The following is a 13823-nucleotide window of genomic DNA, read 5'->3' on the forward strand; positions in this document are numbered from 1 at the left end:
TGTTAACTTTGGTAAGACTATGGTTTCTGTTTTTAGAATAGCTATTTTTGTTGACTGATGAAAAATGCAAACAGAAAAATAAAGCTTTTGTCTTGGCAAACCCAAATTCATGCTTTATAAGAGCAAACTTTCTTCCTTTACTCCCTTCCTTTCTCCCTACCAACACAATGCATTCTGCATTTATTCCGGTATATAATGTGAACTATGGTCTAATAAGCTAAGTACAGAGATGGAAGTTGGTTTGCATTTCTTTTTTTTATTCTACTGTGCATTTTCTTCGGGGTTTTGAAACCTGACCTATGAAATGAAGATTTTTGCATTCATCTTTTTGTTCGAATAAAAACCTACTACTGCAAATGATAAGTTTCCAGGCTGTTCTGTGGGTTTAAAAATGAAATTCCTTTTCAAAGAGAATATTGAATTGAATAATGTTAAGGAGAACTGTTAAGCCGTCACAACTAACTTTTTACATTTATAAAAGTGAATAGGATTGAAAGTCTGAGCTTGGGTTGATGTTTTTAATTAGTGTGGTATTTTGGGTAATTTGAAAGTAGTCATTAAATATAAAATGCAGTCTTTCTTTTCCCTCCTAAACTTGAATGCATTCCCTTAAGAGGTGAACTCTTAAGTGGGAAATAGCTTTGTAAAATTATAGCCTGGTTTCTTTAGAAACCATAAATATATTGGAAATGTTTTATAACACCTTACACTTGAGGGCTCTAATTGTTTTATAGACTTGAATCCTCAGTTCTCATATAACCTTTTGTTGTTACGTTCAGAGGAAAAATGGCTTGGCTAAAATCAAAGATGTTGACTTAAATGTTTATTATGATTGTTTTACTTTATTTTTCATAAAGTTACATTTACGATATGCATTTTTAATATGTATGTTCACGTAGCCTTATCTTGGAGATGATCAAAATAGAATAGGCTAGGTAGTATGTGTTATATGCAACCTTATAGTGTATTGTGACTGCTGGAAAAGACAGCCTCTAAAGTATTGAATGACTTCTTCGTTATCTACCCGTTTCCTAAAATATTCCTGCTTGGTTTATTATGTTAAGAAAATATTGAATGTTTATGCTTACTTTTTGGTTACAGTGTCTGGCACAGTGATATGTGTTAAGATATTTTTAGTAAAGGAAAAATATGGTTCTAGTATATATAAAAGTGTGTTGAATTTTAAAAACATCTCTCCCCCATGACATTTTTCTGCCCTGCGGGAAGCCATCCTCTATTCCTTAATCTGTTGTATGCTTTCCCACTCCACTGGTTTTACTTTTGCTTTGCTTTATATTTGTAACCTTATTCCCCCAATTTCTAATATTTAAAATTTTACCTTTTCTCATATTCTCTAAATGCCACCTCTTCCATCAGATGTGAACTCACTATCCTTTGATGCCCTTCATTTTGTTTGTATTTCCTTTATGTTCTGCCCTGCATCGTCACTGTTTATTCATCTAACCCCCTCCTATTACTTCAGCAACTATTTGTGGGAAGATTTGTATTTTACTCATCTTTGTTTCTGTATGACCTAGTACAGAGAATTTTTACATAGTGGGAATTTTAAAAGAAATTGTTAAATTGAAATATATGACTTGACCGGGAAAGATAAGTTAATACTAGAGCTTTGCCAATAGGCAGGTTATTTCCTAACGATAGTATGGGAGAGAGGTTTGATTTGTACTTTCTCGACATTTGTACTTTTGTTTTTATCTCCTTTACAATTAAACTCATTACTTTAATTGTAGTTTTTCTCCAGCTTTAATTCTGGGGTGGTGTTCATGTACTTTTTAGGTGTAGTTGATCACCTACCATCAGCAGGCAAGTTGTGGCACATTTGATGGTCTGTAGTTGTTGACATATTATTTTTGGATTTTCAAAGTTTGCAGAGCATTTATACCACTATTATTAATGATAATATGTATTTATTAGTTACTATGTGTCATAAACTTTACTATAACAATTCTTTAAAACATTTTATTAATATAATATCAGTCTGTAAGGCTGAAATATTTTATTACCAAACATCGTTAAAGCATCTAATCTTGGTAACTTTTAAAAACGTTACGTATTTTAATAAGGTATAACGGGTTTCATTTGTTATTCTATTCCCTTGATTGTGCCTTTAAAATTTTTTTGTAGGAAATCTTTTGTTCATTTTGTTTATGTAAAATTTTGCCTCATACATTTATATTGGCTTGCAAAACTGGTTCTCTTTTACATGAAGAATTATGTATTTTTGTACATCTGCAATCCTAGGAAACCAGTTTATATAATGGCAAAATTATGGAGTAATTGTTTTAAGAATATGCCATCTAGCTGTTTCTGTTTGTTTTTCTAATTTACATGCATAAAATATCCCTAAAATCATTTTACATTTATTATTTCTAGTTAGAAGAAAGAAGCCTTTCCTTAAGAGTTTGCGGAAAATTTTGACTATCAAAACAAGAACATGTTGTCTCTTCCTTTCCTTTTGTTCATATATTCCTTTTTTTATACAGTTCACTCTGTAAATTAATTTTAGTTTGATTCATGATTTTTATCTACAGTGTGCCTTGGCACTTCGGAACATAATGATGGAGAATAAGGAGAAACCTCAGTTCTCAAGAAATGTGTAATCTGATCGAGCTGTCAGCACTAACAGCGATGAAACGTTTAGAGAATGATTGGGTAGCAGCAGAGTCTTACAGACAACCAGTGCAGTGGGATTAACAGGAACAAACACGGTGATTGGGATTCTAGGCAGAATGGAGTTTGTCTGATTGAGTTCAGATGTATGTTTTCACACAGGAGCCACGAAGTTGTCTGAAAGGAGAGGGTATTTTATAGGGATATGGTGTTGGGCATTTGTTTTTGTTTTTGAATTCTGGTTTGTGTGCTGTTTCTTTTTCTGCCTTTCTTGGTTTTCTCTCTCTCCTTAGTCCAGGTTACTTAGAGTGTCAAGTGTTACATGTCACTTCTTTGAAATTATATGAGTTTGTCTGCTCTCTGTGATATAATTGCTTAGTTCTCTAGGAAGGAATGGCGTTTGACCTTTTTATATGCATATACAGATGGTACTCTTTTTTACAGATTCATCACACTTGTGAAACGTGCACTTGTGAAATATTTATAAATGAAATCATGCTTTCCCTTTGACATTTTTAATAACTTTGGATATTTGTTTCACTGTCGTTTTGAGTGTGTGTGTGTGTGTGTATATGTATGTATGTCCTTTACAGGTGAAAAAAAACTAGGCATGAAGAGACTAAGTAAGTTGTCCAAGGTTAATAACAGAGTTGCAGCTAAAACCTAAGTGTCTTTACCTTTAGAACAATCAATTAGGTAGTATAGGGAGAACAGCATGTAGTTACATGCCATTGGCATTTACACATTTGAGATGAAAGTGCTCATTCATTGCAGTCTATTTGAATTCCTGGCTTGTTTCATATCTGATGGTTTTCATTCTTAGCAATTTTTGTAATCTTCAATTTTTCTGTGAATAGAACCAAGTACATTTATTTGCTAATGGTGCTATGGAATTACTAGGGAGGCAGCATTGCTATATCCTCACTTGGGCTTTATTCCTTCCCTCAGCTTGCAGCATCTGAAGCTGGTATTTCAAATGCCTATGACCCTTTAGGGAGGGAGATTGCCAGGAATTTCTCATCTCTTTTTCTATTTCATGTCTCATTGTCGATTCAGATTTCCACTGGATGCAGGGAGGTTGCCTGTGGATAGGCGAACTAGTTGGGAACCCTTCCGCAAATGGTGTGGGTTTAACCCATGTCTGTTAAACCTCTTCAGTGCCATTGTCCAAGGTGCTACACAGATTAGTGGGTTGTAGATAAATCCCCGCCGAAATACAGCTCCACTGTTAGGATGTTGGATTTCTTACTACACTCATAGTATCTAATTGCATGCTAAATCAGTGATGGCTGTGTCTTTAACCTTTTTTTTTTTTTTTTTGGTTAGTGTATTTTTATAAGTTGAGTTTTGGTACCGAAGAGGCATTTTCTTTTTCATGCACTCTTAATTCTGCAGGTTTAGTTTTTATATGACTTTGCCTTCTCTTTTCAATTTATTGGAATTTTAAATGTAAACAGTTAATATTCTCTTAAGTTTCAGATTTATTGCTCTAATATTTTCTTTTAGCTTGAATATACTAAGGAAATTTATAGTAATAATTTTATCAATTTAAAATATAAATTAAAATCTAAAAGATATATAAGCTAGCCTCTTTTTTATAAGTGAAAACTAGCCCTGCAATAAAATAATCTAGAGTATCTCTGTTTGGAATATATTGTCCTCAAATTAACCATATAATTTTTGTGTATTTAATTAGTGATGATTCATTAAGAATTTTTGTTAAGTATTATTTTGACTGTAAAATGATTTTAAATACTAGTTTCTTTTTTAAAATTTTTATTTATTTATTTTGACTGTGTTGGGTCTTCATTGCTGCGCACAGGCTTTCTCTAGTTGCGACGAGTGGGGGCTACTCTTCATTGAGGTGTGCGGGCTTCTCATTGCGGTGGCTTCTCTTATTGGAGCACGGGCTCTAGGGCACGCGGGCTTCAGTAGTTGTGGCTCGTGGGCTCTAGAGTGCAGGCTCAGTAGTTGTGGCACACTGACTTAGTTGCTCCACGGCATGTGGGATCTTCCCGGACCAGGGCTCGAACCCGTGTCCCCTGCATTAGCAGGCGGATTCTTAACCACTGCACCACCAGGGAAGTCCCAATACTAATTTCTTTTTGTGTACTTAAATGTATTTGAGATTAATTTTAATAAAAAACTGAATGACTAAATCATATGTCTATAATAATGTCTTGATTAATGAGTGTGGCAGGGAGTGGTTATCTGAGTTATTGAAATTTCCCAGTTAACTGAAGGTTTATCCAATTATGCAGTGAACTTGCATAGGATAAGGATGCTGACATTAGGGGTAGGGATTTGTCTGTTAAGCTCCTTTTTTGTTGTATAAATCTATAGAAGCCCCATACTGTATCATTAGAAAGCAAGCATTTTATCAAACTCAGAGCTTTAGGTTCATAATCAATTCATTAATTGTAGTATCAGTACACCTTGAAGGAAGCCTCATGGAATTACAGAGCTAAACTTGTGAACCTTTTCTAGACATAAAATTACAGAACTAATCTTGTGGACCGTTTCTGGAACCAGTATTTCTTAGCCAAGCAGTGAGATTTTCAGCAGAAGGAAGGATTTCTGCCGTTCAGGCTTCCAATACTAATTGTGACCTGAAAGTCATTGAGATGTATGCTGGTTATCTGTGGTGAGAGAGATTTAGAACATTGTTAGATGATGAAAACGTATATATGTGTGATATGTATATATGATCGATATTAGGTAGTCTGTTTTTTCCTTTTGTTAAACATCAGTTCTCTCAGCTACTAGTTGGCATGCAAGGAATTGAAAATAAAGTCTAGATCTTCAAACTGGCTCGTTTTCCCCTCCAATAGATGGGTAGTTTTTAGTGTTTGGCTGTTTACTAATTTTCCATGAACTTTCCTGTTTTCTATTAGTTGTCTCCTTGGTCAGAATGTTTCCTGGGAGAATTGTCAGTGTTAAGACAGATGATTATTTATTTCCATGCAGATAGAATTATAACAGTTACAAGTAATATAATTGTGGTTTCCTTTCCCTTAAAGGAGGAATTCCGAGAACTTCGAGAACAATCTAGTGATCCTCAAGCTGAACAAGAACTAATTAATAGTATCGAACAAGTGTATTTTTCTACGGACTCATTTGATATTGTTAAATATGAGCTGGAGGTAAAAAAAAAATTCATTAACCTACCTAAAGCCTATTTTGTTCAGTGATTGAATTTGTGAGTGAGATATGAATGCTTTTTAGGGGCATTGTAGTTTTTTCATACCAGGACTGGTCTATGATGACCATATTGTGACTAAATGAACTATCAGCATTGTTTAAAGATGAGAGTATTTTTAAAAATGTAAAATTAAGTGCAGCTATAGAATATTGGTCCAAGAAACACTTTTGTATTTTTGGTTTTTAACTGTTATCACACAATATGTTAGTATGCTGTCTCTATCTTATTTTATGTGGGCTAAATATGTTTGGGAAAGCCCTGAAACTTTTAATCGTGAAAGTATATTTACATAATTGTTTAGTCATGATAAATACCCCATGCCTTAATTTTTTTTTTAATTTATTTTTTTAACATCTTTTTTGGAGTATAATTGCTTTACAATGTTGTGTTAGTTTCTGCCATATAACAAAGTGAATGATCTATACATATACATATATCCCCATATCCCCTCCCTCTTGCGTCTCCCTCCCACCCTCCCTACCCCACCCCTCTAGGTGGTCACAAAGCACCGAGCTGATCTCCCTGTGCTATGTGGCTGCTTCCCACTAGCTATCTATTTTACATGTAGTAGTGTATATATGTCAGTGCCACTCTCTCACTACGTCCCAGCTTACACTTCCCCCTCCCTGTGTCCTCAAGTCTATTCTCTACATCTGTGTCTTTATTCCTGTCTTGCCCTTAGGTTCTTCAGAACCTTTTTTTTTTTTTTTAGATTCCATATATATGTGTTAGTATACAGTATTTGTTTTTCTCTTTCTGACTTCACTCTGTATGACAGACTCTAGGTCCATCCACCTCACTACAAATAACTCAATTTCGTTTCTTTTTATGGCTGAGTAATATTCCATTATATATATGTGCCACATCTTCTTTATCCATTCATCTGTTGGTGGACACTTAGGTTGCTTCCATGTCCTGGCTATTGTAAATAGTGCTGCAATGAACATTGTGGTACATGTCACTTTTTGAATTATGGTTTTCTCAGGGTATATGCCCCATAGTGGGATTGCTGGGTCGTATGACTTCAGGCTATACTACAAAGGTACAATAATCAAGACAGTATGGTACTGGCACAAAGACAGAAATACAGATCAATGGAACAGGATAGAAAGCCCAGAGATAAACCCATGCACATATGGTCACCTTCTCTTTGATAAAGGAGGCAAGAATATACAATGGAGAAAAGACAGTCTCTTCAATAAATGGTGCTGGGAAAACTGGACAGCTACACGTAAAAGAATGAAATTAGAACACTCCCTAACACCATACACAAAAGTAAACTCAAAATGGATTAAAGACCTAAATGTAAGGCCAGACACTATAAAACTCTTAGAGGAAAACATAGGCAGAACACTCTATGATGTAAATCACAGAAAGATCCTTTTTGACCCACCTCCTAGAGAAATGGAAATAAAAGCAAAAATAAATGAATGGGACCTAATGAAACTTAAAAGCTTTTGCACAACAAAGGAAACCATAAACAAGACGAAAAGACAATCCTCAGAATTGGAGAAAATATTTGCAAACGAAGCAACTGACAAAGGATTAATCTCCAAAATTTACAAGCAGCTGATGCAGCTCAATATCATAATTGTTTATAACATTGGCATTTTACATTTATAAGAACTTCAAAAAAATTCAGAATAGTAAAATTTGGGTTTTAGATGAAACCAATTGCAGTATGCATATGTACTTCATATGCAGTACATACAGAATTAGTACCCAGCGTATTCTGAAATTTCATCATCAGTTGACTGAGACTTGAAGTCTAACTTGGGAGTTTCCCATCTACACAATGGTGTGCATTTTTGTTAGTTCCCATACTATCCTCCAGAGTATGTATAATCTAGAATGTACTCCAACAGCTGTCACTGTCACACTGTAGTGCTTAGTTACCATTCATAGTATTTCAGAGGGGAAATATGTTTTGAGTTCTGTCCTGGACGAGCAGGGATATATGGTGGCTGGTAGAGTGGGGGATTAGGGTTAGGACTTTCTCACATTCTCCTGTTGCAGGTTGTGGAAGCAGTGTTTCCCAGCTCAGGGGCCGGAGTCCCGGTGGTAGTGGGGATTCCAGGAGGTTGGAGGTGGCAGCAGTGGAGATAGCAGGGCTGGGTGGGGATGGAGCTTGAGTACCAGGGGGTTGGGTAACAGAGATATAGGCTTTTGTGTCTGGAGTCTAGTGGGGAGGTGGGGACGATGGGAGGAGTGGAATGTGACACCGTTTTGTATGTGCAGGTTGTAGTTCCTAAGTCAGGTGTGCAGGTAAAGTGAAACCAAATTAAACAATTGATTTTTTACTCTTTATTTATGGATTTTTTTTTTAGAAACTCCCTCCTGTTCTCAATTTGCAAGAATTAGAGGAGTACAGAGACAAATTAAAACAACAGCAAGCTGCAGTAAGTAAAAAACACATTTCTGACAAAACTGTAAATGAAACACAACAGAGAGGTGTAACGTTTGCAGGTTTTATTGTTTAACTAATATACTAACATTTTAAACAAATCTTATTATTTAACATGACTTTGACTCAAATGATACATTTATACATATTCAAATTTATTGTCTATTCAGTTTCCCTCACATTACCTTGATAGATGTGCTTCTAGAACTTGGAGTTCTTTCTCTGGAATCCTAAACGTGATCAAAGAATTTTGAACTTTTTTTCAGATTACTAAGTACCTTTTTAGATTACTCCTTGTCATGCATGCATGACTTTCCTACCCATAGTTTTATGATGGAGCTTTCTTATCTCAGAATAAAGGCTCCCACTTCTAGTTGAAATAGGTCCAAAGAGATTACAGGGTTAAGATTCAGAAAGTCTGAATTGCTGTCACTATTAATTGTGTGATGTTGGGCAAGTCACTTAACCTTGCTAAATCTCTTGTTTCATCTGTGAAGTAATGGGTTAGGTTGGGCAATGCATTTTCTCTAATGCTGTAAAATTCTGTGATTTTGTGTTTTCCTTGTGTTAGGCTGAATTCCTTTTATAAAACTCAGACTGTACTGTAGAAGATTAAATAATGGTACTAAGTGGTCTTGTTAATTTTTTAATACTGAAAGAGCAATAGTAATACATTTAGCCATTTTAATTTAAGGTATGGTCTTTAATAATACATCTGACAAATAAAGGAGGATATACTTCTCTTTCTTTAGTGTTACACCCAGAGGTCTCAGTGGGTGCTTGGATCTCCCTGGGGGTAGCAGCATTGGTGTGGGGAAGGGCCTTGAGCACTAGAGGGTTGTGTGGTAAAAATATGTTGTTGTTTTTGGAGAATTAGAGTTCAGTGGATGGTGGCACCTTTTGCCTTCTGGTTTCAGCATATTTAAATATGTACTCCTCCGTCTCTGTACTTTATGTGATAGTATTCTTTTGGGGATGAACCCCACCACAAGGGCCGTGTAGCACAGTGGCCTTTGGAATTTAATCAACCTGGCCTTGAATCCTGACCTTGCAACTTACTGTGGGTGAATTACTGCTATGTTTAAGATTACTCATCTGGAAAATGAAGCATGTAACCCATTTCAGTAGATTGTCATAAATACTAGTTGAGATAATGTAGGAAAAGCAGTCAGTAAACTGCCTAGCACAGTGTAGACTAACAATAACTACATGGTCTATTTAAAACAGAAAAATGAAAAACCCATAACTCAAAAAAAAAAAAAAGGCAGTGACCCAAATAAATAAATAAATAAAGTGATAAAAGACCCCAATTTGGTAAAATTAGGTGGGTTTCTGTCTGTGTACATCTATACACATTCATATCTATACAAATCTATACAAATTCAGAGCAGATTAAGAAAACGTGAAAGAATTAGCACAATCTTTGAATGTATGTGTAGTGTTTTGTTCTCAGTTGGCTTGGGGAAGGGGATACAGTTGTGTTTCTTGAGCAGCTATTCACTGAATACCATTGGTGTGCCATGCTTCATGCTGGACGTGGTACCTCTGTAGTGTAGTCCTACAGGGGCCCCTGAAATTGTGAAATAAGAGCCTCATATTCAAAATCATTATAATTCTAACTCGCATACATTACTGTTTTTCATGGAACTGACCAAGAAACCTTAGGTATCTTCATAGCACTCTAGAAAACACGTTTCCAGTTTTTCAGAGTAGTGGACCAAACTGCTGTTTGTCTTCTTACGCGGGACAAAGGATTTAAAGGGTGTTCTGTTTCCCAGATAGTATTTCCATAAATTCAGTAGATTAAACATTTATTTATCTTAACAAGTCTATCTGTTTTAAAGCAAATCCTGTACCCTTAAAGATGGTTATACTTTTGTGCATGTTAGTTAAAGCAGATACTCATGTTATTAACAGTAATAAAGACCACTTATTGAGTTTCTATTAAGGACCAAGTACTGTGCTACATGCTATACCTCTTGTACTAATTTCATAGCCAAAGAAATGTACGTGGCCATAGCATGCCAATATTTGCTGTAGAAGTTATCAGGAAGACCTGTGGAATATTCTTGCTAAAATTTTAAATGTAAAATGTAATAGGAAGCATGAGGCTTTTTCTTTTATTTCCTTTGTTTGATTGCATGTTCTTATAGGTCTCTAAAAAAGTAGCAGATTTAATCCTTGAAAAACAGCCTGCTTATGTAAAGGTAGGATAACATTTGTTATTTTTAATAGTAAAATATTAAAAATGTTTGAGTGACTTATACTTGGAACCTGAAATATTTTAATTTATTCTTTTGTCTATAGTTTATAGCAGCATATTAACTCTATTTGGGTTGTGTATGTGTATGTTTTTTTCTCTCATTTGGGGAATTTACCAACCTGCAAGAAGTGGAAGAGCTTTTATATTTGATTCTAAAGTAATCTATTTGGTTTTCCTAACTTGAAGAGCCAATGAAAATTGCTTCAGTGCACTTTGTAACTCATAGATCATCAATAATGACTGCTCAGTCTACCTTTAAAATATGATAAAATTGGAACTGTCTAGCTGAATCTGCCCTTTCATCAGAAAATAAGAGACTTCAAAATCCATTGAAATATCTAACAGTGTTCAAATGAAGACATTCATTGTCAAAGCATCTTAGCAAACAAATCATATTTGTCATATCCTTGATTACCTCGTGAAGTTCTGTTGGATAGAAACATTTAAATGGATATATTATTAGTATTTATTTACACCCATCTAAAGAGGTTGGGTCTAGATTTCCTTACAAGCAATACTGCCTAAATATTTTGTCACATGACATTGTGAAAATCAATTGAAAGTGGTTATTTAAAATAATTTTGTGGAAAAATATACCAACAATGTTCAAGTTCAGGTATTTTTGTTGCTACTTTGTTTTCCAAGTAGACTTTTCTTTGAAGCCCACTAAAGTTTTTGTTAGAGTACCATACCAATAAGAAAGAAAAATAAAATGCCTCAAACAGTAACCTACACCTAATCTTTCCACAGGAACTTGAAAGAGTTACCTCATTACAGACAGGTCTTCAGTTAGCTGCTGTTATCTGCACAAATGGGAGGAGGTATTGCATTTGATGATACTTTGTTCAAGCTGAGTAACATTTAAGAGAAACTGTGAAACTGTCATGGAAAATTGATTTTTTTTATGATGATTGCGGTTTATAGAATGCCATTCATTAACTGAACATATATAATGGTCTAAAAACTGCACTAAGAAGGTCTGTGAGAAATGTCTTTAAATCTAGTTATGGATTAAAAATATTACTGTTTTTGTGTTGCTTAAATGAGTGCTTCTCAAACTGTCTTTGGTGAAGGACCAGTCTTTTTTTTTTTTTTCTTTTTTAATTTCCAACTTGTTACAGACTACTGTTTTTGTAAAATGCAATAAAAACAAATTACTAGGAAAATGAATTTAAAAAAACCCAACCAAACACATACAAAATAGTCTCATTTTTTCTATTATCAGATTCATCAAGCATAAAATTATTGTCAACTTTTGCTCTGTGTGTTTAAAAAAATTTTTTTATTAATTATTAGATTCATCAAGCATAAAATTGTTCTGTCAACTTTTGTTCTACATGTTTTTAAATGCTTTTTCTCAATTTCTGTACTTTTCTTGTGGTAGACCAGTAACAGTTTGAAGATTGGTATCAGACTACCACCATGCTTCAAGTAATAATGCTGGTTTAGTTTGAGCCGTTGAATAAATTTGTCAAATAGTGCTCACAATCCCCAAATTTAAGAGCAATTCAGGATACTATCTCATTAATTGACTAATTGTTCTGTGTGGATAGTGTTCTTATTATACTAGAAAAACTTAACTATTTATTTTTCACTTTTACAGACACTTGAATATTGCAAAGGAAGGTTTTACTCAAGCTAGTTTAGGCCTTCTTGCAAATCAAAGGAAACGTCAGTTGCTGATTGGACTTCTGAAATCTCTGAGAACTATAAAAACATTGGTATATACAGGTCACTTTTTAAAAATTAAGCTTAATTTTATGGTTGAAACAGATTTTACCTTTTGATTTATGTTTTTTTCAGCAAAGAACAGATGTCCGCTTAAGTGAAATGCTGGAGGTAAGTTTACAAGGCTTGGAAATTTGGTGATCCTAATAATATTAGATAGAGAATTATTGTGAAAAAAATTCAGATGTGCATTTTTCTCAAGTTGGTATATGGTATGAAGAGCATTTTTAGATACGTAAAGGAACTTGCTCTAGCGCATCTTTTTCTATTGACATGATATACTTCATTTAGAAAAAATTATTGGGGGAAATGTTCAGTTTGTAGCAATGTGGGAGTGTTAACTTCAGTATCTTTTGATTATATCTGTGCCCAAATAGCAATGAAATTATCTTTTGTGTCTAACATAAAGTAGTGATTTGAGGAGTATGTCATAGATTAGTTATGTTTGGTGTCTCATATATTAATTGATTTTCTGAGTGAGCCATCTGTTTTCTCTTTGATGCTTTCTTAGCATTGTCTGTATGCTTCCGTTATAAGATTCACCAAAGCCTAATGTATTATGTGTTTCCCCATAATACTCGAGCACCTTTGGGTAGGTACTTTGTCATCATCTCAGCATCCCCTGTGGTTTGAATTGCCTGTGTTGAATTTAGATATGAACTTAAGGAACTTTTAAAAATGATTTTCGGTATAATCACTGTATTACTTCTAAACTATTACCACTAAAACTAGGGTTTGAGAAATCCATATGAAAAATTCATTTGGCATTAAATTACTGTTTAGGAATATTTGGGGCCATTAATGAATATTTCACTTTTTTCCAAATTTATTTGTTTAAGAATATTTATGGATTTATGATAGTAGAACTGTTGAATGTTGATTACAAGTAGAATGCATACTGTTTTGGAACATTTTATATAAACATTACTGAAAGAAGAATGTTAACAGTTAAAGAACTCCTTCCCTCTGAAGCAGCTTGTACTTCTGTATAGGCTTTATCTACATGTCATGGTCTCAGAGGGCTATTACTGTGTTTTTAAGGGAACAGCATATTTTTTTCATGGATACATTTTAGGCCTGGAGGTAGTTGCTTTGTTATATTTTACTATTTATCTGTTGTTGGTATTATGATCCTTATTTGAGAGGAATTAAAATTTTCTGGGGCTGTAACTTTGGATAGAGTATGAACAGAGATTTGTCTTTTTCAGAAGCTTTAAGAAAAATGTTTCCAGCCTAATGACTTCTGTTGTTGATTCAGGAGGAAGACTATCCAGGAGCTATTCAGCTGTGCCTGGAATGTCAGAAAGCTGCCAGCACTTTTAAACATTATAGTTGCATAAGGTAAGGTAATGTAAAATTTTTAAAGCTGACTTTATTGTCAGTTTTTATATAGGAGTTGTGTAACATACAATGTTAATAAACACTGAATATTAATATTAAGTGCTATGTTCTAGTTTAGCCTTCTTATTTGTAAATGAGCTGCACAGTAAAATTATAAATAACAATTCTTAAGGTTTGAAAGATCAGGTACTTTCTAATCCTGTTTCTTGTCACCTCATTGAAACTCTTTTTTTCATATTTTTTCCAATCTTATT

General features: G+C 34.2%; 1 protein-coding gene across 2 annotated transcripts in view; it reads left to right on the forward strand.

Moving 5' to 3' along the window:
* The window catches only part of VPS50 (VPS50 subunit of EARP/GARPII complex), a 129774-nt gene that overhangs the window by 15378 nt on the left and 100573 nt on the right, over positions 1–13823 (forward strand). For both annotated transcript variants that reach the window (XR_005021273.1, XM_036863988.1), the window contains exons 3-9: positions 5652–5774; positions 8161–8232; positions 10391–10444; positions 11251–11321; positions 12104–12221; positions 12304–12339; positions 13487–13569. Coding sequence is in view for 1 of the 2 variants with exons in the window: in XM_036863988.1 (XP_036719883.1) it covers positions 5652–5774; positions 8161–8232; positions 10391–10444; positions 11251–11321; positions 12104–12221; positions 12304–12339; positions 13487–13569 (557 nt within the window). In the remaining variant the exon portion in view is untranslated. The remainder of the gene's footprint in view (positions 1–5651; positions 5775–8160; positions 8233–10390; positions 10445–11250; positions 11322–12103; positions 12222–12303; positions 12340–13486; positions 13570–13823) is intronic.

Source organism: Balaenoptera musculus, chromosome 9 (assembly GCF_009873245.2).
Source record: "Balaenoptera musculus isolate JJ_BM4_2016_0621 chromosome 9, mBalMus1.pri.v3, whole genome shotgun sequence".
In the NCBI taxonomy this organism is placed as follows: Eukaryota; Metazoa; Chordata; class Mammalia; order Artiodactyla; family Balaenopteridae; genus Balaenoptera; species Balaenoptera musculus.